This window comes from Juglans microcarpa x Juglans regia, chromosome 2D (assembly GCF_004785595.1).
Source record: "Juglans microcarpa x Juglans regia isolate MS1-56 chromosome 2D, Jm3101_v1.0, whole genome shotgun sequence".
NCBI classification, from domain to species: Eukaryota; Viridiplantae; Streptophyta; class Magnoliopsida; order Fagales; family Juglandaceae; genus Juglans; species Juglans microcarpa x Juglans regia.
In genome coordinates this window covers 39,974,032-40,000,579 of record NC_054596.1, presented here as the reverse complement: position 1 = coordinate 40,000,579, position 26,548 = coordinate 39,974,032, and the positions used below count along the sequence as shown (strand labels likewise).

General features: G+C 34.2%; 1 protein-coding gene and 4 long non-coding RNA genes across 6 annotated transcripts; 3 read left to right on the top strand and 2 right to left on the bottom strand.

The window, feature by feature from the left end:
* Nucleotides 1–266: 266 nt before the first annotated feature.
* LOC121248915 lies at nucleotides 267–2,332 on the bottom strand. 2 transcript variants are annotated; one of them, XR_005937539.1, is made up of 2 exons: nucleotides 1,491–2,332; nucleotides 267–1,217 (listed from the first exon to the last, which is right to left on the bottom strand). It is a non-coding gene; the product is annotated as an uncharacterized LOC121248915 (long non-coding RNA). The 2 variants fall into 2 exon arrangements; XR_005937540.1 differs by having other exon boundaries at nucleotides 267–777.
* LOC121248918 lies at nucleotides 1,170–25,252 on the top strand. The gene is made up of 3 exons (XR_005937543.1): nucleotides 1,170–1,349; nucleotides 6,223–6,224; nucleotides 25,218–25,252. It is a non-coding gene; the product is annotated as an uncharacterized LOC121248918 (long non-coding RNA).
* On the top strand, nucleotides 8,399–11,418 carry LOC121248917. The gene is made up of 3 exons (XR_005937542.1): nucleotides 8,399–9,085; nucleotides 9,160–9,201; nucleotides 11,029–11,418. It is a non-coding gene; the product is annotated as an uncharacterized LOC121248917 (long non-coding RNA).
* LOC121248916 lies at nucleotides 12,063–12,941 on the bottom strand. Its single transcript, XR_005937541.1, has 3 exons — nucleotides 12,783–12,941; nucleotides 12,319–12,419; nucleotides 12,063–12,136 (listed from the first exon to the last, which is right to left on the bottom strand). It is a non-coding gene; the product is annotated as an uncharacterized LOC121248916 (long non-coding RNA).
* LOC121248914 lies at nucleotides 19,728–20,696 on the top strand. The gene has a single exon (XM_041147528.1). The coding sequence runs from the start codon at nucleotides 19,832–19,834 to the stop codon at nucleotides 20,438–20,440; it is 609 nt and encodes a 202-aa protein (XP_041003462.1). The 5' UTR covers nucleotides 19,728–19,831; the 3' UTR covers nucleotides 20,441–20,696.
* Nucleotides 25,253–26,548: the final 1,296 nt, after the last annotated feature.

The following is a 26,548-nucleotide window of genomic DNA, read 5'->3' as shown; positions in this document are numbered from 1 at the left end:
TCCTTAGGATACACAAAATCAGCTCTTAAGAAGTATATAATACTGACCTTCTCCATCAGGGCCAAAAATAATTTCAGTTTCACACTCGATAGCGATGGTATCTTCAAGGGACTGCAATGTTCAACGACTTGCAAATTGGAACATGAGACGGAGATTATTATTATAGCATCTAAGTTTGGCAAGGTTTGTAATTGTTATCTAACAGTTTAGGCATGGAAAAATATGAAACCATGACAAAGGGGATATGAGTGAGAGAAGCACCTCTCTTGGACACAATAAACAGAGACTTAACATATGTAGATCAAACTACAGCATATGTATCTGATTTGGGACTGAAAGAAATAGAATCCATTCCTAACAAAGCAACTTAAAATTCATCCATATATCAATCAAGGGGAATTCTGCACTACCACCTTCTCAAACTTCAAGCAGATGAAGTTGGCGGATGCTGAAATCATAATAAGAAACTCCAACTCTGGAACAAATTTTTGCGGACATTGATTGTAGACAATCTTTTCTGTCAGTAATAATCGTATTCGATTTAATGAAAGTATCAATAAAGCACAGTAATAACTATTACCTGCATTTACCCTTCATTACAGCAGATGAAAACCTTTGCAAAGAGAATCATCATATTTGCTCTAGATTGAAGCTCGAATCATATGAATAGAAGGAAACATATCATCTCATCTCCTGCAGTCCTATTTACTCAGCTCAGTCAATCCCCTATTTTCTTCTCCAGACAAAACAAGCAGATGGCAACTACTACAGAGAATACTAGATCAGAGAGAACATAAAATAAGGCCCAAAACTGAAGAGAAAAAAGCACACACAAGCAAAGAGTTGAAAAAAAAAAAATTAAACAAAAAACAGACACACAGAGATCGTCCCCCGACCATAGACGGGGAACCTTAGTTAAAAAAACACTCAAAATTTGCTCTCCACTTGACCTCCAAATAGATAATAAAAAATGAAAGAATTAGGCAAAAAGAACCCAAGAGAAGATAAGAATAGAACATAGAGACCTTCGTCCAAACCGCAGATGAACAACCTTGCAAAAAGAACTGTCACGTTTCCTCTAGACTGAAGCACAAACCATATGAAGTGAAATAAACATATAATCTCATTTCCTGCAGTACTATTTACTCAGCTCGGTAAATCCCCAATGTTCAACTTCTCCAGACAAAACAAGCACATGGAAACCACAACAGAGAATACTAGATCAGTGACAACATAAACTAAGGCCCAAAACTGAAGAGAAAAAAGTACACACAAGAAAAGAGTCGAAAGAAAGAAAAAAAAACACACACACACAGAGATACTCTCCCAACCGTAGACGAAGAACCTTAGTGAAAAAAGCACTCAAATTTGCTCTCCACTTGACCTCCAAACAGATTTAAAAAAAAAAAAAAAACAAAATAATAAGGCTAAAAACCAAATAGAAGACAAAGAAAACATAATTGAGCCTAGTTAGAATAGAAGATAGAGACCTTCCCCCAAACCGCATATGAGCAGCCTGGCAAAAATATCCGTCAGGCTTCCTCCAAACTGAAGCTCGAACCATATGAAGAGAAAGAAACAAATCATCTCATCTCCTGCAGTCCTATTTACTCAGCTCGGTCAATCCCCTATTTTCAACTTCTCTAGACAAAACAAGCACATGGCAACCACTACAAAGAATACTAGATCAGAGAGAACATAAAATAAGGCCCAAAACTGTAGAGAAAAAAGCGCACACAAGCAAAGAGTTGAAAAAAAATTTAAAAAAAACACACAGAGATCCTCTCCTGACCTTAGACGAAGAACCTTAGTAAAAAGGGCACTCAAGATTTGCTCTCCACTTGACCTCCAAACAGATAATAAAAACGAAAGAATTATGCAAAAAGAAACCAAGAGAAGATAAGAAAACACAAAAAGGGCCTTGTAAGAATAGAACATAGAGACCTTCCTCCAAACCGCAGATGAACAACCGCAGACTTGAAAAAAGTATATCCTGAGAACACTGACCCAGTAAAACTGGAAAGACAAAAAATACCAAACAAGAAATGAGCAAAGCACAATCCACCTGAGGAAAGGATGTTAACTTTGCTTTCAAAAAAAATTAAAGAGCAGAGATAGTTTCCAAATAGCAAATAGGCCAAAAAACATTTAAAAATCAGAAAACAAAACAACAGGAGAAGCTTGAGTGCGCTACTGCCCCCACACCTAATTCCAACCCTTAATATCAAACTTTTGGCCCATTGTTTCACACCATACACAAAGGATAACATATATTTCAAAACAAAAGAAATAAATAATATGCCACAGGATTTCCTTTTTTCCACTCCAACATTGTCCATCAACATTGTCCTCGTACTCTTCCAAAGACCAACTCGAGACAAACAAGTCACCTAATTAGAAATCTGTCCACCCTATCAACATATTTAGCATCCACAGCCACCCTTCCTAAACGAAGGTTCACTTGCATAACACCACAACAACTTTTCCAACAATGCTCAATTAAACAACACCAGCTTCAGGCTTCAGAACCCCCAAACCTCCAACAGACATCGAACAAAACTTTGACCAACGTACCGAGAGAGACTAAAGTTCGTCCCTCGCACTACTGTACAAGAAATCTCTTTGTAGATTATCTATACGATTTGCAACGCCAACAGGAATTGAAGAAAGAGACATAAAATAAGTCAGTATATTGGACAATGTACTTCTAATCAACATGAGTCCAGCAACAATTGGACAACTACATCAGCTTCCAGCCGCAGACCGACACTCCATTGTTTCATAAGGCCATTAAAAACAAGTTTGACCTTGAAAGGAGATCCCAACAGAACAGAAAGAAATTTTGACAACAAAGGAGACCTAACCACCACTTTCCAACCTAACACTACTTCAAAGGATAAGAATAGACACCGTAAGGGAAGGAGTTGGTCAAGATTTGACTCGTAGAAAATCAACATATCATCTACAAGCAAAATGTGAGACATAACCACTTCTTCATTCCATTAACCCATGAATATAACAATGACATGGAGCAAAGGAGGCAATGAATCCCATTATCTCAAGCCACAATAACTATTAGAAAATCTCAAAGAAGAACCATTCATCAAAATAGAAAAGCGCACTACTGAAATACAATAGTGCTATTCAATTCCACCATTTTGCCCCAAAATTGCATCTCCTCAGCAAGTAGCAAAAAATCCCAACTAGTGTGATCATATGCCTTCTTTAAATCTGGCTCACAAAATATTCCTGGTTCTACCGACCTTTGTCTGCTATTGGGACATTCATTAGTAATCAGTACATCGTCAAAGATATGTCAAACTCAAACAAGGCATTATGAGATGTATTGAAGTCTCAAAATGCTTTTATCGTGAGAAGACAAGTCTCTGATTTTGTTCTCGTCACTATTGAATTCGGTCAAGAGAAACCAAAGTGCTTTGTAAGTAGGATATCAAAAACGCATGCGATCATGTGAAACGGTATTTTTTGTTGAATATGCTGAAGCAATGTGGTTTTAGGGAAAATTGGTGTAATCAAGTAGTCCACTGAATATCCACAATGTTTTTTTCTATCTTAACGAATGACACTTCTAAACAAATTTTTAACAGTCTCGGGTTTTTGTGATGGTGATCCATTCTCCTCATTCATGGGCTCAAGAAATACAGTCTCCTCATTTTGATCTCTCAATTGTTGATACATATGACGCTGGTTTTCTGCGAGAAAATCCCTGACCACACCCGAGATCTGCAATGTCTACCTTATGCTATAAAGCAATTTTCAGTTTAAAGTTCACCTTGGCTAAATCTGAACTGCTCTGCAGGTAAAATGGAGAATATTGACACTCCGGAGACCATTTCTGGATGTATGGTGATTTCATTGCCAATTGCCCACTTCGGTCTCTTTCTGACAACAACTTTCAAGGCATACTTAATGTGGGATGACATCATAAAGAAAATGAAGCATCGATTGACCAAGGGGAAAGGATTGTATTTGTCGAGGGTTGGTAGGATTACTTTGATTTAAGAGCATTTTGTCAAAACTGCCTACTGATCTGCCCTTGTCCCGCTTCCTGTTGGAATGGGTAATTTACTAGATAAGTTGCAACGAAATTTCCTATGTAGTGGTGTGGAGGAGGAGTTCAATTTCATTTAACAAGGTGGTGTAAGGTGTTCGTCAAGTCTGCATGGAAGGGTTTGGGGTCCGCACCTTAATGCAGTCTAGCATATCTCTTTGGCAAATGCTTTTGATGTTATGCAGCTGAGAAAGTGGTTTCAGAGGATGGTGGCCAATGTGAAAAAATGGTAGCTCTCAAGGTGCATGGAGTTCAAATGAAGTTAATGGATCGCAAGGAATAGGCCTTCAAAAAATACCAAAGCTTGTTTTACTAGAATTGAGATGGGTATGAGTCAAAGACAAAAATTTGGAATGGCGGGATGCCCGGATCAAAAACTGAAGGCAGCTATCTTGGGTTATCTAACATAACCTTATTAACACTTTTTTTATATAAGTAACTTTTAATAAGGAAACTTTGGTAACAGATAACTTTTTGATAACGAGGAACTCTAGAGACCAAGCAAAATCAACATGTAGTTTACCCGGTTAAACCGCAACCTATGCAATGCGCCTCAACACCGATGGGACACAACCCCTAAAAATTCTTTGCACCCAAGAGAAGAATTTAAAACTACCATAGGACAATGTAAAAACCATAACATGCATTCTTAAACAATTAATTTAAGCTTCAATTTAAAAGATTATAAAATCACTTAAGAGATATGGATACAGCATTTTACAATCAACACTCTTCAATGAATAAATGTAATTAAGAAGAAAATGACTAATAAAAAGTAGCAAAAAATTAAATTCCTCTATGACTTTGAGTAGGAGATCCTTAACTTAAAAGTATTTTAGTACAAAAATAAGTTTAAATATGTATTTAGATAATGAAAAATTCAAAAATAAATTCCATGGAGATCTGTACTCATATTTAACCTGCATTGACGACAATATTTCTACCATTTGAACTTAACCCACACTTCATCGATGCATCTATTGGGGCCAGCAACCAGAATTACAAAAAACTAATAAAGTTTTCACGTTTTACCCTCCATGATAAGTATTAGTTACACTAAAAGAAGCAGCCAATTGGATGCAATCTGAGTAAACATTAAGTATAAATCGGTAAGATTTCAAAAGGCATAGGCTAATACTCCTAATCTTAAAAAGATAGTACTAGACCCAAGAAAAGATCCCAAAATAATAAATCAAAGTCTAGTTTGGTGGGTCACTGGTTATTCAAATCTACCTGATCCCAACCAAAAAGCAAGCAATTCATGAGCTGCCTGATTTCAGCAACCCACAAGGTGCAAGGGCTTATTTTGTTTGGCAGCAAGTACACAAAGTACAGATTCTAAACTTCTAATATAAAACTTAAAAAGAGATTACAGCAACAACTAATACATTTACGATAATATTCACATATTAGTTTCTTCTACCAGTGCATTGGCTAGCATCAATGAAATCAAGGTGGTGTACTGCTGTGAGATTTTTTTAATCAACCCTTCAAAACGTAGGCAAATACAACCAATGACACAAACGGTACTCTTCACCTTTCGGTAATCTTTATATAACAATTGCTAAATATAAATGAATGCCTTTATGATTTTGAAGACAAGATACATGTTTGTGTTGGTCAACGTGATATCACGTCCCAAATCTAAAGAAATGGGATTTAAGTTCAAAAGCTATTTGACAAGTAACCATTTGAACTAGAGAAATCGTGAACTGACAAGGCTGCAATAATTTTTAATTTTTTACATTTATGAATCAAGGGAGGTAATTTCTCAGAGCATCAAAGTTGGGTTCAGGTTTTTTAATGGCCTAAAACAGTTTAAACAGAGATAAAGATGGAATAATGAAAATGGGGAAAAGGGTGAGACAAGTCATCTCTTGGACAAAATAAATAGCTTAACAGTCAACCCAGTTTTTAAAAGATTCAAAGTTTAACCCAAGCCTAAAAATTACAATAGAATATATGTTTCAAACTCTGAAAGACAGATAATCCCTTCTGCAACAATTCTATCCACTTTTCAAATGTATGGATTCAAATGTATAGTATGTGATTTTTTGTAAAAACTTTTTCTATTCGTATGCTTTAGAACAGGACAAGTATCAGTATCAGCAAATGGAACAATACTTTAACAAAGTAAAAAAAAAGTAGAGAAGTGCAAACTGAAGTTTAACACAATCTCCTATATTATTACAAAAGTTTGAAATGAAAACACTTTGCCAAAACCAAAATCAGCTCCTGAGAAGTAGATAAAAAGTTAAAAAGGATAGATACTGACCTTCTCCATCAGGGCCAGAAATAATTTCACTTCCACAGTTGATAGTAATGGTGTCTTCATCACGAGGCTAAAATGTTACACTAGTTACAATTTGAATGTTTAAAGGATATTACTTTTATAGCATATAAGTTTGGTTAGGTTTATAATTGGCCTCTAGAAGTTTAGACAGAGTAAAAGATGAAATTATGGCCACGGGGGATAAGAGTGAGACAAGATATGCAGATTACATCACTAGATTGATACTCCGAAAACAGTATATAGGATTCTTGATGCGTAAGTCATCAATATTATTCAAGATTTAGCATCCAATTAAATTGTTTCGAGTAACAGCAGACGATGCTTTGAACAATCCTGATTTATTAATGATTCTTATAGAACCATCCGACAAAATTAATTTAGAGTCGCATATCCTCTTTTAACCCAGTCTGATTTAATTGTGCCCTCAGGGAATGCATCCCAAATTCAACCTACTGGATTGCAATTCCTTCGTTTCTCGACATAGGGAGCCTACATTTAATAATTTTTATCCAGAGACGAAAAAAAACCTTACGAGAGACATTTTCTATTCGTGCCAGACAACATATCAACACCCAACAATAAAAATCATAGATCGGTTACGAAAATAAATCCAGCGTTGGTATTATCTTCTCGGGTCTAAACTGAAACTTTTTACCCCAATAACGATCCAAGAGCCAACTCAAATCCAGATTTAAACCCAATCGCAGGGGAGGATTCACGGAAACAATGAAAGCCGGAGGAGAGATGCGGCTTTGCGGATAGCTTGTAATCAAGAAACAAGACAACGGGACGACTGGATCGTCTGAGAGGCTGCTGAAGCTGCTGCAACTCACCCAGAATTCACAACCTTCAAACTCTGGTCGCTGGCAAGTACTTTCGCTGCTATTCACGTAAATTTTTACTATTCATTATTTTTTACTTATTTTTTATTATTATTTAATATTTTATTATTATTTTTTCATTATTTTTTTATTATTATTCATAAACATTTTCAATACTTTTTAAATATTCTCACTCTCCAAATCTAGCTGTCTTTCAAGTAAAACCTCCTCCAATCATTTATTAAAAGAAAAATTCTATTTACAATACTTATTTAGAGACTGCATATACAAGCATTTTATTAAGTGAGAAAAAATATCATTTTAAAATAAATATTTTTATAATTTTAAAAAATTTTAAAACTAAAATTACCTAAACTTACATCGCAGTCCCCATTTAGAGACTGTAATACTCATAATGTTTATAATAATTCTCATTTTATCTCGTCTTATTTTATTTTTAATCTCTTAAATATAAATTCTTTCAAATTAATCATTATAATTTTTTTCAAATCAATCGTTACAATTTTTTTAAACTGTCAAATAAAAAATAATTTAATTTTTTTAAATTTTAAAATAAAAATTATATTAAAAAAAATATATTTTAATAATATTTTAACTTTATAATATTATTCAACTTTTTCTCTCAACTCAAACTATTTTATTATTAATCACAAATTATTTTATTATTATTCATAAAATTATTATCTCATTTTATTTTTCAACCATCCCGATCTAAAATATATCATTCTCCCGACACATTTAAAAATTTGTTCTATTGGGTTTTTTTAAAATTGTTTGAACATTTTACAAAAATTTAGACAAATGATTATGTAAATTATTTTAGAGAAGTAGACGATAGAAATGAAGTTGAGAAATCTTTTAAAACATAATCTCTTTACAAATAAAAATAGACACAATGATTTATCTAAGGAAGGGGGCGCCATTTTGACCGCCGGGCATATCGTTCAGGATAAATTTTTTTTTTTTTTTTTTAATATTTTTTTAATATATTTAAATATATCTAAAAAATAAAAAAAATATATCAATACAATTAAAATTACTTCCTTAACTATTAAATAAAAAATAAAAAATAAATTTTAACTATAGATTAAATAGAGGTGTCAAATTAAGAAAGTAAAATAGAATTTCTTATCTAAGAATAATCTTCGTATCAGTCCCCATTTTGGATCAGCCGAGACACACCTTACGTGTCCCAAGTAAAATGACCAAAAAACCCAGTAACAAAATCAACCTCCCTCTCATTTCACGTTTCTTCTTCTCCCTCTACCCCGTGTCGCCCAAGGCCCCCCATCCCTGCCCCTCGCCCATCCTCTCCCCCCACCCCTACCACCCGTCCGCGTCGGCATCCTCTCTCCCACCCAGCGTCGGTATCCTCTCCCCCACCTCCATCCCACCTGGCGTCGACATCCTCTCCCCCACCCGCAACCCGCATCACATCCTCTCCCCCACCCGTACCCCCGTAGGCCAAATGAGAGGCATGGCTGAGCATGGAGGGCTGAGAAAGGTGCGGTGGAGCTGCTGGTGGAGGCTCGAGGTGGCGCCTGGATCCGTGGGTGTTGGCGTACGGCTCGGTGAACCGGTTCCTAGCCTCAAAACCTCCTCAGGTATGCCTCACTTGTTCCCACCCAAAGCCCCCTCAGACCCCCCCCTAGCGAAATCTCCTTCCCTCCTGAAGCCCCCTCGTTCAGGTGCGATGCAGAAATCTCCTTCATCTCCCCCTTCCCTTCATCCTCATCGGTTCTTCATCTCCCCCATCCTTCATCCTTATGAAGTTTGCACCTCAAAGTGACCTGCAAGCCCTCAGACCCGTGCTTCATCTCCAGAAATCCAACACACCATGATTTGAAAAAAAAAACCCAATAATCCGCGGCGAAACAGGTAATGTGTCGACAAACCCATTAATATTCTTCAAATTTTTTTTTGGATACCTCATTTTTTCTCTGTGATTCTAGGGTTACACCGTACATTTTTGCTTCTCTGCGATTTTGACGCTGGTAAGCCCTCATTCTTCTTCTCTATTATGGTTTCACTCACACACTCAGATTCTCACCGGCGATGCACGCACTTCGATTTCACACTGAAGCTTTTCCACAGAAATTAATTCCTCCCGTAGACTTTCTTTGTCATTTCTTCTCTGTGATGACCTGCGATTTCGACTATCTAGGGTTAGTATATAGAATGGTATTTATTATTTGATGTACTAAAAGTGCAATCTAATGATTATAAATTTTCATATATAAGCAAGTGAATCAAATTCAAGCATGCTAGAGTCTAAATTATAACCCAAAAAATAGCTGCTTTTCACAGAAATCCTGCAGTTTGTTTTGAACCTCCTGCTAGCTATCAGGCTCATAAACCTTACATATTCTCGTCCACATGTAAAGACTAAATTCACAAACTTTGGTGTGAGTCATTTCTTTTTAATGAATAACATTGGTTTGAGTGTAGATCACTTAGTTGATTGTAGACTGCTCTTCTCGCTAATTTAGTCCTACATCTGCACTGAAGCTCTTCTGCCATATTGATGCACTTACTATATGTTAGATAATTGGCTCATAGCACATTTTATTGATGTACTTCCAATGGCTTGGCTTGGATAGTGTTTAATTAATGTACTTCCAGTGGCTTGGATACTACTTTTTTAGGCTTTTTGATGTTTTAAACCAGAACCTTGATGGTTTTTTGGTTGTACACGATCACTGTATACATGGTTTGTGTTGTATGTAGAGGGTTCTACCATGAGATCATGATATTATCTTCATTCTTTCACCTAACGAGAAAAAGTGTCTGCATTCTTGTAGGTTCCTCTAGGTGTTGATTTTTCATTCATATAATGTCAAATTTGGAAGAGGGTAATTCCTAGAAGTCATTGTTTAATTTTTCTAATTATTGGAAGAAATGCAAGAGAAAAATCATAACCTTCATCTTCTTGATTTTCATATTTTCTCTTGAACTTTACTTTCCAAAAAAAAACATTTTCACATTATTTTTGACAATTTATCATTCACCTTGTGCCAAGGCCACACATTTTGATATGAAATCTTTGCAATTGTTTAGGTGTTTCTCTTGTATACAACCCATGTACATGGGCTATGCCTATTGCTATTGATAAAATTTCTGGCCTACCTATCAAAAAAAGCTTTGCAATTGATCTTGAATTGCATCTTCTTGTATTTTTGTAATTTTGTGTGCAGTTTTTCCTAGTATAGACAAGGGACTATGAGTGCTGCCATTTGAGATGTAATTTAAAACTACATATTCTTTTTTTTAGATTCCACTCTAGCATCATCTTCTAAAATGGATATTTTTTTCTTATGATCTTGAAAATTGCATGCTTAGGATATGTTATACTTCAGAATCTGTTGCTGGTGAATTTCAATTATTTACTTATTATTGATGCACTATGGATTATGATACTATACCTAGATGATGGAGAACTTAATATTTATCTATTTTATGGTAACTATATGTGTAAATACTTTAGGTTGGCAATTAACATTGAAACACTTAAGTGAACTATGCTTCCACAAATGGGAAGAATTTATAGAAAAGACAAAGGAGAAAAGGTCTCATCTGCACGAACTTGGAGCATTTACTTGTAATTAGTTAGACTTTTCCAGAATCTTGTGAAATCGAAGGACTTTGAAATCTGAAATGTTCTGTATTTGTGATTAGTTCGTGAATGCTTGCAAGTAATACTACATTTTGCTATTCTATTGATTATATCTTGTCCTTTTAGCAATTTTCCCCCAGAGTTGATAACAATGAATGCAAATTGCTCTACTAGCTTATGCTAATAAATTTTGATGAACTATTTTCAGGGCCTCTTTAGATCGGATGCAGATCAAACAAATTGGAATGGGACACTTGCACTGGTCAACTACAAAGTATGCTCATTTGCATGATTGGATAGTTGCACCGGAATCAAGCAATATGAAAGACAAAGAAACTCAAGACGAAGTTGGATTGGATATTATTTTATTGTGATTTGTGTTGTAATTATTTTATATTCGAAAAACAATAATGTATGTCGTTCAATGCTAAGATATGGATATTAGGCCAGTTGTAATGTTCAGAAATGTTGTAATATTTGTAAGACATTTTGGAATGTAACTTTGAATGTTACTTACAAAAACATGTTTATAATATAATTGTTTACATTGCACTTTGTTGATTGTGATTGTAATGATAACAATACCTGTCCAAAATTATATGGTAATTTGTCCAATATCATAGGGTAATCTGTCTAAAATTAGAACCAAATTCTGCCAACAAATACACTAGCCACCAAAAATAAACTAAAATTTCGTAAACTAGACAAAATAATGCAGGACCAATAAATTTAAGAAGTGTGCAATTACAAGTGTGCAATAAATTTAAAAGAGTTCTACTTGAGTTACAATAAATTTAAGAGAGTTACACTTGAGTTACAATAAATTTAATGACTACTACACTTGAGTCCACACAGCTATTGTTGACTGCTACATTTGAGTTACAGCATCCAATGGCTATAGTCCACTCATTGTCGTGCCATTCCAGCATCGCCCCTGCCCTTCCACTCCCATCTGTTATTGTTGACTGCTACACTTGAGTTACAAAGTTATGAGGCTTTGCTAGCTGCAGATAAAATAAAAAATCAAATCAAATATTTGACAACTACAACATTTAGTTTTTTTTTTCACGAGGGAAAGAAGGTTTTTCTTGTATAGTTTTTTTTTTTTTTTTTTTTTGAAAAATTATACTTTCTTCTACATCAAATTTTTCCATTCATTTTTCTTCCTGGCTAATTCATCCTAAACCAGAATCATGTACAAGAGCTAGGATTGAAAGTTCTTAAGAAACAATTTAGGATTTTCTCCTGGGATCGATGTAGTTCTTTGTAAGTCCCAATTTCTCTCAGCGCAATGGTAAATTTGGTCATAACAGGGCCTGTAGTAGCAGAGAAATTCAATTTAAATTAGTAGACACCTCAATCTGCATTTTGAGAGCCATGAATCGTGGATATTCTAGTCTCAAAGTGTAATCTCTAAAAACTGTCAAGGCAAAGAGTTAATTACCATTTAGCAACCAAAGAATATAGAATAAAGCCCTGCATGAACAAATTGACATACCTCCAAAAGCCAAACTAATGGGATCATCATGCCCTCCACCAAAAGTTTCTAGTGCACCCACAAAAGCAATATCCCCATCATATTCCTCCCCAAGTCCTTCACTGTGTGAGGACAAAAAAATGCAATTAAAACCCCTCACAAACTGAAGGTCCATAGGATAGCAAAGATTACCTTATGCAACCAAAAACATCAGGAACGACTTAGAAACCGCTAAACAAAGCTTATTTTCAAAAACAGGATCTAGGTAGAGATTCTAATTTTCATTGTCAACAATTTTATTCAAAATGATAGCAATAGCTAGACAATTGACAATTTGGAAAACTTTTTATAGCATGAATCTATGTCTTGAATTTTATTTTTAGTAAGTACTAGAGCTTGAATTAAATTATTGAGGAATGATAAAGAAACACGTTTATAAATGTGGACATAAGTACTAATCAAAATATAAATAAATGAGGACATACGTGTATTTTCGGCACCCTTTGTAAAACTTTAAACTTCGCTCCTTTAATGATTCAGCACTTTCCTCCAAGCTTTGTATCTGTTTAACAAGAAATCATCAACAAGCCACAATACTTCAGAGCAGTGTATAAATCATGAATGCAATAAATTCCACCAAATTATTTCAACCATGTTAAAAGGAAGTCAGTTGATAAAAATATGCTATCCATCTCTGACATGGATACCATGTCAACATAAAAATTCAATTACAATGATGGTATCTTCAGAAATCATTAATAATTTGCTTCAAGTATTCAAACAATACAAATCGGGAATGTCATGAAGTTGATACAGAGCTATACAGAGCCTTAACCTTCAATCTCTCACAATCAGGAGTGTTTCGACCACCCACTTGACTCGACTCAACTCAACTCAACTAAACATTAATAATGACTGCATGGGGTAGCCACAATACCTAGACCAAGCTATCGGCAAACAAAACTATAGAAGGAATCAAAGTTCTAATCGTATCATATTTGAAGCTTCAGAGATAAATTTGTACGACTTATACCATAGGCTCTTAATAAGCTTCAAAGCAATATTATCTAGCCTAAACATTTTAGCACCGTGGAAGCAAAAATCAAAATTTTCCCGAACTATTAAACAAATAAGCAATTACGGACAATGACAATCAAGAAAAGTGCAAACTCTTACAACCATAATTTTCATGGTACTCAGATATGTTCAATTATTACAAATTTCCTTAAAACTTTAAACTCTTAAATATAGGCGTAGAGGCAACCTTCAATAGTAAAAATTCGAAAGTTCCTATTGATTTTCCTAGATTTCCCCAGACACCAAATAGAGCATTGGAACGTGCTCTCATCAGTTATACAATTAAAGATAATTCAGCTGAACATGCAAGAACAGAGAGAGGGGGGACCTGCTTGCGAAACATAGGACAATCATCGAGCTTTGGGAATGCATTTTGAAGACCAAGATTCTTGCTCTACTCAGCGCAAAATATTAATCTAACATTACATCCAAAACTCGGTCTTCGCTAATCAAACATATAACCACTGCGGAGTAGCACGACTCCGAGCGAGATCTCACATTGTACTCCCATCTTATTCGCCATTCAACCGAAACAAACAAAACGAATGGTAAATAAAAGAAAACACCTCCAACACTTGAAATCACGGCCTTGAGGCATATACGAGATGGATTTGCATAAATTTCACAACCATTAACGCTAACGAGAAAATAAACTTTCAGAGTCCTAGATCCATTTTTTCCTCTTTTGCATTTTTTTTTCCTATTTAAATCTTTCCAGTTTTGGTATCGGAACCCTAGAAGAGCAGGCAAAATGACCGGATTAATAAACCCTGGGAAGAACAGGAAACGTGGAGGTTAGATTAACGGTTGCGGCACATCAGATGTAGTGTTTATTGAGGAACCGAAAAGGGATTCAATTAGGAAATTTCTCTTTTAACATGAAGATGTCGAAACCATGCGTGCGAGAGAGAGACAGGCAGACATAGATAAAAGCGAAACACACAAGGGGCGGCGCAGGACAGAGGGATGGGCGGCGCGAGGTGGCGCTGGACCGAGTGATGGCCGTTGCGGGGTGGCGCTGGACCGACTGATGGCCGTCGCGGGGTGGCGCTGGGCAGGAGGGGCAGGTGCTGGGCGACGCGGGATGTGCTTCGGATTTCAAATTTGGATATTTGTTTGGGTAAAACGAGTGTTGACAAAAAAAAAAAAAAAAAAAAAAAAAAAAAAAAAAAGGGAAGAAGAAGAAGAAGAAGCCAGTTAAGGCGTGCTACGGATCAGCCGTGAACAGCTGATCCGTAGAAGAACTCTTGACCATTGTTGATGCAATTTCTTTTTCAATGGAAAAACCTGGAGATCAACCCATCTGTTTTTAGAAGAAAACCATCTCTCCAATAGAAGCCCTCCACGTAAGCATTCTATCACCATTACCATGCATTTGCCTATACTCAAACAGCAGCCCGTGTCTCGATTTCTTCCTATTCTTTTACTTATAGTTATGATAAAAATGTGGTTATAAGATCAGGCATGAAGACTGGTATCAGGATCTGTCTTTGGGTCGGAGTCAACAAGATGTTCCGAGGCAGCGACGGGACCATTGTTCTGAGGTAGGGGCCATTGTTTCTTCCAAGCCTTGTTGATCAACTCACGTAGTTGGGTTTGGTCTAAAGGTGGGCATCTGCTTTTAATGCTATGTCGTCTGTAATTTCCATGAACTGGATTGTGTCTGGATTGTTTCGTAGGGGAAGGCTAGTTGCAGGGGTAGAAGGGGTTTGTTCGCAGGGAATAAGGTTTTTGTTTAGATAGGTTTTTAGGCTCGGTTTGTATTCGCAATCCATATTAACTTATCTTATTATTATTTATTATTATTCATTAATTTTAATTTATAAATCTTACTATTATTCATAACTCATTTTACTACTATTCATAATTTATTTCAAATCATTTTAACTCATCTGCGAATCCAAACAACCAGTATAAAATGAATAGATAATGGATTTTTGTTATTTCCTCAAATTTCTTATGTGTCTTTTACATAAGTGGAGGGCTGTTTTTTTATGGGCTGGTCTGAAACGTTTCTCTTTTTCAATAGGGTCATAATCCAACAATACGGTTGAAAGACTTGTAACAATGGTTCGAGCATTGATACGGTGCTCGAATATTCATCTATAAAAAAATATAAATAAAACGTATAAAATCTAAATAAAAATAGACACAATAACTTGCGTAATTAGACATAGAAATCTATGTCCACTTGTGGTTTGGAGATGACATGTATATTTGGTGATTGTACTCTCATAACTTAAATATAATTGAGAACATATAGTTGAAAAATATGCTTTCCTTATGGAGAGAAAGAGTCCCCGAGTGTCTAGATTTGGAGGATTTCATCATTTTTTATAGAGATTTTATTCTTTATTTTTTATTTTTTTAAACTAGTGAGTCCTATGGTACTTATGTCGTTTTACCTCTTTATATATCAATCAATCACTTTCTGCTTTATCTCTTCTTTGTTTTTTTAATTCTTAACAATAAAAAATATATTTACAAACCTCGTTTGTTTAGACACCTTACTCACCGTTGATTTGAAAACCTTTCACGTCAATTATCTTAAAAAATGACTGGTATTTTGATTTTTTTAAAATTATAATGGATCGTACAATAAATGATGTTGTAACACATTGACTTGAAAGTAGCAGGACCTTAGAACATTTTCAATGGCTTATATATTATATAAGATATGTATATTATTTGAACAATTGTTCAAAAAAATGAGTTTCATCTGATTATGTAAAATAAAATTTAAAATACAATTTGCTACAATAACTTGCTACATGTAGCAGGTATTGTTCATCTTATAAATATCTTTTATTATTTATGTTTCATCACTCTCTTTTTTTTTTTTTTTTTTTTTTACTTTGATTTTCACCATATAAGCAAATTCTTTTTATTGTTTATCATTTAAAACACTTCTATTTCATTTTCTTCTAAAAAGTATCTTGGAAATATTTTTTTTTTAATTTTTTCATATTTTGATTTTATTTTTAATTTTTATTTAACTTATATATATATATATATATTGTGTGTACATTATATTACATTGTATATAAAAATAGTCACTGAAATTTTATCTGACTGCATAAAAACATTTTAGAAATTTATAGCTTTGCCTATGGACAAATCAAAAGCGGACCTAGGGCTCTAAAGTGCCACGTATGTCAGCTCATAAAAAATATATAAAAATTTTAATAATTCAAGAATTATTTAAAATGTCCTCAAAACTAAATAAGAAGCAAATAAAATAAAATAAGAAATTTGAGAAAACGTCTTATTAAATGATAAAAGAATAAATTAATTAAATTAAAAAATTATAAAATCTTAAAATTATTCAAAGATAAAATAAAAACAGAAAACTATATTAAAAAAACTAATTTATATCTCTAGACAACATCGTTTTTAAAAACTAAAGCTAGAATAATGATTTGTGGTTTAACATTACAGTTTTGCTACAAGTCCCCAGCATTGGGGACCTTTAGGGAATCAGCTGACGTGTTATAATACCATATTTATTGATATATTTAAAAACATAAAAATATAAAAATATAAAGGAAAATGAAACACAGTTGAATTAGAGAAATGAGAAAGTGTCGTCTTTGAGTAGTGAGGAGCATATTTACTTGTTTATTGAAGTTTATTTTGGATATGAGCATTGTTTATTTTGGAAAGAACATATCTATTTGCAGACGAAGAGGAAGGGCTTCATGTGTATCCAGCGCCCACCAGTGACGTGCACAATGACAAAATGATGCAGAAAAATTCAGAGCCTATCAGAAAAATACCCGAGCCATATTAAGAAAATTGCGAGTGTTCGTGAGTAGATGAAGAAGACGAACCCCTTGAATGTTGGTGTTCTGTCGTTTAGATTAGATACAAAATGCGGCATTTCAATTTTTCCATGTGGAGGGACAGGTATGCGGGGGTTCTCATGCCGAGTGCAAGTAGACTTTTTGTTAATATTATTATCTCCAAACAACTTGGAATCACAACAGCTCCTACTACTCTCAATGTGAAATTAAACATTGACTATAGTTGCTTGGGATTGTTCAAAGTGTAAATTGACTCCATGCTAATCTCAATGTGGTGGAAGGATAAGGGATATGTATCATGCTAATCTCCTCGATAATATCTTCAAACCGTGTTTTTAGAGAGCTTTATCAAGTGGCGGACTTATTGGCAAGTCAAGGGGCAACACGAGTTTTAGTTGGCAAGTCGAGAATGAACAAGTTGGGTCTATCGATTCGGCTCAAAAGTTGTGTATAGATAATCAGTCCATAATAGATTATAATCTTACTTAACACCTTGTTATTTTTAAAGGTTTCAATATAGTTTTCTTCCGCAAAAGCGAGACTTTTCATCAATAAAATTTTTGTTTTTATTTTTTTTTTTTTAAATTTAACATTATTAAAATGAAAGTGATTGCAAGAAAAACACGATTTAATTATTTAGTTAATTTTAAAATGAGTTTTATTACTTATTATTTTCACATACCACACACTATATTTATTTTTAATTTCTTTAGATTTTATTATTTTTAAACTAATTGAATTTTTCTACTTATCATCTATACATCACACCTGCAGTAAGAGAAAAATAAAAAATAAGTGTGGTATGTAAGATAATAAATACAAATTTTCTTTTAGCCTGCATTTGGATGTTGAGTTGAGTTGAATTGAGATGAGTTGAGTTTTTTATGAATAATAATGAATTAAGATAGTTTAGTAAGTTTTGTATGGCTCACGTAAGACGAGTTAATATGTGTTTGAATGTTAAAATGAGTTTAAATATATATAATATTATATATTTATAAAATTTTTAAAAAAAGTTATGAGTTCCACGTGTAAAGAGATGTTAAATTAAAAAAAATTTTAAGTCTCATGTGTAAAAAAATTTTGAGTTAAAATAAATTTAATGATTTAAATTACGTATTTAAATGTTAAATTTTATTTAAAATTTGACTGAAGTGAATTGAGTTCAATAAAATCTAAAAGCCAAACGCGGCCTTAAAGTTGCGTCTGGTAACGCTGAATTCCAGTGGGTGGCACACTGGTACGTGGAATCTAAACAGCGTCAGCTGTAAAGCAGTCCAGTGCACGTGGCAGAGCAGCAGATTGCGTTTGAGCATCCCAACAAACACAGCCAAAAAAAAAACATTGGTCGCTGGCTGCCCATAGTTCTGAGAAAACCTTAGATCACAAAAACCTAAACCACGCCTGCAACTTAACTAACCCAACCGCTCCTCTGGTTTGGTTAAAGTGACATCGTAAACGGTACGCTGAAAACACACTGCAAATTTTGCTAATTGCAATTACGTCCTTATCCGTCCTATGCTTTCTTCCAACTATACCAAACGCCAAACGGTACGCTGAAAACACACTGCAAATTTTATTAATTGCAATTACGTCCCTGTTCGTCCCGTATATTTTCCATTCTCCCAATTATATCAATTGAACAGTATTACATATATTTATCAATTTTTAAATTTTAAATTTATAATTTTAAAATTTTAAACGTATCAATAATTAACACGTCAATATATATAATTACATAAATAAACTATTACTAAAAATAATATATTTTTTACTAAATTACTGTTAAGAAATAAAGAAATCCTTTTAAAAAGAACAAATGATTTTAAATTTATATATTTTCTCGTTAGATTTTGAGACTTCTACTTTGAGTCTTAACATTTATTTTTTGAAAAATAATATTTATAGTCATAAAAAATACACAAATATCATGTTTTTTTTTGTTAAAAATAAGTAAATATAATATTCATATGAAAAAACTTAATTTTTTTAATAATGAACATTACTATTTTTCAAAAGAGTTAGTTTACATACAATTCTTAAATAGAAACTGCTCATACAAGTCTATATAATTATGTTTTAAAAAAATTTAAAATTATAATAATATCTTTTCTAAAATGATAATTTTTTTTTCCTTTTACTCCATTCATCAATGAAACTGCAAATAGAATTTTTCTTTTAAAAAAGAATGTGTAGTACTTACACAATTCATAATTATATTTAATATTATTCAAATTTATGCAAAATTTATAAATTTTAAATTTACATCTATCATTGCTCTTAAAAAATAATAAAATTTAATATGACATTGTTATATCCAAAAAAAAAAAAAAAAAAAGAGGATACTGTCTTGTTATTGGTAAAATAATGGCATTAAATAGTAAATACCCACAGAATAAATAGGAAAATCGTAGGGACAGCATCGCAAAGCCGCGAAATAAATATCTTGAATCAGAATATCGCGAAAACTCGACTATCACCGCGAAACTCGACTATTTCCTGACCCTTTCCTCCTTTGAAACCCTATAAATACATAGCTCGAGTGAAGCCAGGTTTGCCAAATTAAACAGCCAAGGGCGGCTCACTAGAAAAGTTTAAAATATTATTCTCTAGCTCTATCTCTCTCTAGAATTTCCCTCTCTACTGCAACAAGAATGGCGGCAACTTCTAGAAGATCGTCAGCCGGACCGGTTGTCCGTTCCCTCGCACCCTCCGGAAGATTCTACGATTCTCCCTCTCCTTCTCGGTATTCTTCCCCATACTTCGCCTCTTCCACCAGCTCCAGCTTCTCCTCTGGATCAACTACCTTCTTCACCCGCTCCGCTTCTCCGACACGCGTCAACATGTGCAGAACTTCTCCCTCAGCCAGCTCCGTCCGGTTCTCGCTCGACCGCTCAATCTCCCCAAGCCGGTCCATCTCCGTCTCCCCTCGTGGGAACGGGGGCGGCAGCAACCAGGTCGTGAAGCGGCAGGATCAGAAGCGAACCTGTATGTGCTCTCCAACCACGCACCCGGGTTCATTCAGGTGCAGTTTGCACAAGGGGTCCGGTTCGCAGTCGGTGGCGCCGTACTCTCCGAACAGACTGAACTCGCGGCGCTCGGCGATGACGAACTCGCTGGTGAGGATCGGTGGAGTAGAAGGCGATTTGGTGAAACGAGCCTTGGCGGCCTTGATCCGGCCCTCTTCGCATCAGCAGAAAAGGCGCGCCGACTTCCTGCCGAGGCCGAGCCGGCTCTCCGTCATGTCTATAGCCGAGAAGTGACTAGGGTATGTTGACCGATAATCTCTCTGTCTGTCAATTCTCCGACGATGAAGGCGGCGTCGGAGTCCTGGGCTCTTCAGATTCTTTAAGAGTCAGATCACGTTGAAACGGCTTGTGATCTGAGCTGCTCGGAGAAGTAGGCGATTGGGAAGAACGGACTTGGATTTATTTTTTGTGTAATCCGGTGACCGATATTCGAGACATCTCTGTGTAGATATAATATAAATTATATATATCCGAGGCAGTCATTGAAGCCCTGAAGGCGATTCGATCATTTTTTACTAAACTTCTCCTAAAATGGAAATTAAAATTAACTTAAAAAATCCAGAGGTTAATTCGAGAAACTACTAGGAATTATTGGACGTGGATTGAGTTTGTCATCATCCAGAGATCAGAGCATTGTGTCTTCGTTCTCTTCGCCAGGCTTATTTGTTTGATCTTTTCTTTCTGTAGGATTGCGTTGCGTTGTGTTGCGTTGCGTTTGGTTTGCTCTCCGATATGGTTTGTCGCCAAGGACTTTAGCTACGTCCGTCCGTTCGTTATCCAGCCGTATTATTTGTGTAAACAGGTTTTGGTTCCTTTCCTTTCCTCCTATTTTTTTTATTTTTTAAACCATAGTTTTGATATTCGTCCTTTTATTTATTTCTCTATAATTTTTGCAGGATTTATTTTGAGGTGGGTCTGGTATTACACAAATTGGGAAACGGACCACCGAGGATGGTGGCTCCGGGGTCCATGAGTTAGACAGTGGGCATTAGGTCCTGCTCATGGAACATTGATGTTCCCGTGGGATTGGATCGCTCAAGTCCGATTTGCAGGGAGTGGCTCTGCAGTTCTCGCTGTCTAACTTTTTCTATCGGAATGGGTGCTACTATAAAAACTAGAACGTTCTACTCCATCTCTGGTTTCCCTCCAACCCTTTTTACTTAAAAAAGAAGAAAAAAATTGGAAAACGGTTAATCGGACATTTCAATTCAGAGAATCAGAAGGAAAGTGAGAAGATGGACAGCTGGAATTGGGGTGGAGGAACTGGAACACGGACTAATTATTATGAGCACATTAATAAATGAGAATCTTAAATCTTATATATTAAGGGATACAACTGGCCGACTCCATCCCAAGACCGGAATTCTTCACAAAATTAATGAGATTTAACAAGTTTCTAGATCTATGAGGAAGATTCAACTTTTTGAACCCAACAAAAACAAAAATCTAAAAATTTAAAATTTAATGATAGTTTAAATAAATTATGCAAATATTAATAGTAAATTAATTAAAGAAAAAGAGTAATGTTAGATATGTATAATCTTCCCCACGATCGATGATGTTGGAGGTGATCATGGAAAGATTGGTCACACTTATAATGTTGATATGTCTAGTCAACTAATTTACTTTAATTTGACGAATAATAGGATTTAAATTTTCGAGGATTATTATCACAAATGTTTTATTTTATTTAATTTTTGAGAACTTAACAAGCTATATAGTCTATGATATTAAAAGAGTATTAATTAGCATCATGATCACAATGCCATTAAAGATCATGCGTTGAGTCTTTATAAGGACATGAGAACATAAGGATTTTGTTGAATTTGTTTGTTCCACCAATGCTTAATTGGATTTCATTTTGACTACTAAGACAATGTCATTAATTGGGGAAAATGATATTTTCATGGGTTTTTGTCTGAATTTGAAGATATTAAGAGAGATAAAATGAAAGCTAGCTGTGGATGGATGGAATCAGCTAGCGTTGTAGTTCGAGATATTGGGGGGCAAGTGGTATACAATGATGGGTATTTCTGGCACCAACAACAACAACATTTGCAAAGACAAAAGGCTATCGTGGAATCCTCCCTTATCCAACCAAAAGGAAGGAGGCCCCATGCCAATGCCCGATCATATTTATTTGCAGCGTGGAAGCCAACTTCAGGAAGATAAGGCTATGAAAGTGAAAGCAGTGGGTGGAGAGAAAGCAGCGGCTTTCAAAGCTAGGCTTTTTGAAGACCTACTTGCCACTAAATTCGACCAATATATATATATATATATATATATATATATACATATATACATATGGTAGAGAGAGAGAGAGATTTTCTTTAAGTTAGCACTAATGACGTGTATAAATTTGGAAATAAAGTACTACTGTAAAGAGAGAATACCATGACTAACTGGGTGAAGCTACCAGTCGGATGAGTGTAAAACTTCATTTTACACCCACTAATAACAATAACACATAGAAACTCTAGGAAAATGAACAATGGAGGTGCATGCAGTGTGTACCCCCACCCCCCCCAAAAAAAACAAAACGGCCAAACCCGATTTTCACTTTGTTCGACACACCTATTGTCGTCACCCCCTAACCCCCACCTGCACTCTCTCTCTCTCTCTCCTTAAAACTCTCTCTCTCTCTCTCCTCAAGCCTGTCGGCCACTAGAAAAAACATAAAATGGTTATATTTTTCATGCACTTTCTAATGCAAATGTGTGTACGTAAAGAAGTGTTTTCTTTTTATATATCAATTTCCTTTTTTTTTTTTGAAAAGATATATCAATTTCCTTGCAAATTAAGATCTGGGCATTTGACGGAAGGAAACAGGCAGTGTCTCAAGGTATTTTTGACGCAACGTAAAAAAATGGCATACAAAAATGTACGTTGTGTTTGGGAATTTTTACACGTTGTCTCTGGTCTTATCTGTGAGCATTTAACGAAAGGAGATCTGGGCATTTATCTCAAGATCTGGACATTTATCTCAAGATCTGGACATTTTTGTACATTGTGTTTGGTTTGTAATGCTGCTATTTCGAATCTCATGCTGAAAATCTGGTTTCCTTGCAAATGTTGTCATCGACAATCTTCACAACACAATTTTTTTGTGTGATTGTGTTTTTGGCTAATGGGTTTGTCAATGTAATGGGATTGTAATTTAATCTCTTCAATATTTATTATGGATTTGAACACTACAAATTTGAGCTTTCATTACAAATTATTGTGGGTTTGGACCGCTGTAGATTCGGCTTCGATGTTCAAGATAATAAATTATTGTGACTTCGATATATATCAGTTGTACTCTCCACACATTACACATGATATATATACTTTTTTTTTAACTTAACACATGGGTGTGCTGAGGCTTCGGGAATTTCTCCTTCATAGAAAGGGTCACAATAATGGAAGAATGGGTCTTTAAAGGTCTTGGTAGAGAGGGTCTCGGAGATGGGAGGGTATTGGGAGAGAGTTTCTGTGTATGCAGCCTGAGATTTAGTGTATGTGCGGTCCATTCTTAGCCAAATGGGATGATGATGTGGCAGCACCTCATTGGAATGTGTTATTTGAGATTTAACACCCGACCTGTCCGAAGATTTTCCCCAAACTATATACAGTAGGAAACTAATTAGTGCTAATTAATATAGTATAACTGTTTGTATCTTGTTGTGATATTACTTAAAAATAATTCACGTGATTTACATATCATAAAACTGTAAATATCATTTATCTATTACTTTATAAAAACAATCTTCTCAATTTACAAGAAAATAATATCTCATTATAGAAAAACAAAATCACTCTAAATTTTTCCGAGTTTATTACCTCATCATAAAAACGTAAAATGTTGTAATTGACTTATTATGTATATTTCAGGTCTAATTTATATTGTCCGTTATTAATGAATGTAATATATTTTTTTCTAAAAAGAATAATAATAAAAGTAAAATAAAAACACAAAATTAAAATGTTAAAAATTAAAAATCCAATAAAAATAAAGGGAAGGGGAATGATTGATAGATATAATTAGACAGGTCTCATCCATCCTCTTTTTCTTTCATTTTACAAGCATGACAAGTTAATAAAACTGGTGATTTTATACCCGTAATGAAATAATTGAGGATATATATATATATAATATCATTAACTATCACGCAAAGAATCTAAGATCATTAAGGCGTTTGTTTTTACAGATAAAATGAGATAAATTGATATTAAAGTTAAAAGTTGAATAAAATATTATTGAAATATATTTTTTTAATATTATTTTTATTTTAGAATTTAAAAAAATTGAATTATTTATTTTATTTTATGTAGAGATTTAAAAAAATTATAATGAATAAATGAAATAAATTAAAAAAAAAATTGTGAAAATAAACTAGACCTAAATTGAATTTTAGGATTAAATAATTATGACTCAAGATAATGCAATTGATCCAATAGTACTTTAATTATGGGATCGTGATTGTCATAAGTTCTGTACAATTTATAAAAGAGTAATCTTAATACAATTTTCAAATAAATAATTTTTTTTTTTTTTTTGTAAAATAGTAAGTTCCCTGGAAAAGAATAGTTCTTTTAATTTTTTCAATATGAGATTTTTTTTTTTACAAAAATTTGCATAGAGTTTGTTTATTTAAAAATTGTATAAATAATTTCTCTTTATTAAAAAAAAAAACAAAAAGGTAATGTACGTGTCGATTCAAAGAGAGCAAGCAGTTTGGGGGACCGGGGGGCACCCCCACAAGAGGGAACCCCACTGGCCACTGCAGTCAGCATTAACGAGGGGAGGTGGAAAGAGCTTTGATGAGCCACACGACCATAGCAAACTATATCGATCTTAAGGCCACGGTTGTCTTGGTTCTTGAATCAAATTTAATTTATTTTAAAATAATTATTGATGTCATTCATTATTTTTTTTCACTTTTTATAAAAAATTTAAATTCATCTTAACCTAACTACTTCGTACAGTTTTACTTAAAAAGTTAAATCCATCTCCACTTAAAAAAGTTAGGTTTCGTTTGAAAACACAACTCATCTCAACTCATCATTATAATTTTTTCAAATTCTAACACAAAATATAATAAATAATTCAACTTTTTCAAATCCTAAAACAATAATAATAATAATAAATAATATTCTAATAATATTTTATTAATTCAATTCAACTCACTTCAACATCCAAACGCACTCTTAAACTCATCTTAATGAGACTCACAAAATATTACTATTTTCAACTCAACTCAACTCATCTCAATATCGAAACGTAGTCCTAGGGTTATGTTTGGTTGTTGAACGAAACTCAATTCATCTCAAACTAATTATTAATGAGACCCACTACTTTTTTAACTTCTCATAAGAAAGTTAAACTCATCTCAACACTTAAAATGTTAAATTCATTTTAATGAGATTTAAAAAATATTATTATTCATAATTTAACTCAACTTAACTCAACTCAATATCTCAACAATAACCTAAACTGACAGCACCTTTGAAACATAATTATCTTAATTAAGGTGGTATTTGGCTGATCTTCAAATTCTTCGATCTCAAATATAATGTTGATTCATTGCACACTATTCTTGTGTGGCTATCTATCCATTAAAAATATTTTCTAACCATGGAGGCGGCCGAGAATCCAACGTTCAATCAGAATAATGAAAAAGAAAAAAACAAAGTCGGGTTTGAGTCAGCATTCTGCATAGCTGACTCAGAAAGTATTGGCCCTGTTTGGATGGTAAGAAAATTAACCTATATGTGGAAAAAGACTAGAAAGCGACTGAGGTGAGGTGTGGCACAGATGCATGCGTAGACAATGGATGGGCAATGACTGTAGTTTTGGCCCTTCTGGGTTCTGTAGTGTGACAAGCCATGTGCATGTACAAACCACGTCGAGATGTTGGATTATGTTTTCTTTCTCTTTTTCTTTTCTTTTTGTCAAGAATGGATAAGGATAAGATCGGAGCTGCAGTTTTATATCAATTCAAGTCAGTGCGTACAATAATTTAGTATGAGTTGGCAATGAGAGTGAAAAGTTGTGAGTAGGTATTCCTTACATCATGAGTCATGACTCGTCTCTTTGGTGCGGAGAAATCAGTCCATAGTTTTGAATTTTTTTTTTGACATCCTACATAGTTGAATTCCATTCCGTTTAAATGCTCATAAATTTTCATTTTAACCAAACTACTCTTATTATTTTATTTCGTTCGTTTTAATCCGTTCCCGCTATTTCCATGTCGGACTATATTTGTTTCCGAATTATTTATTTGATTAAATATCAGTTTATATATATATATATATATAGCTAATCCCGAAACGATACCTTGGAACACACCAGCACTAAAA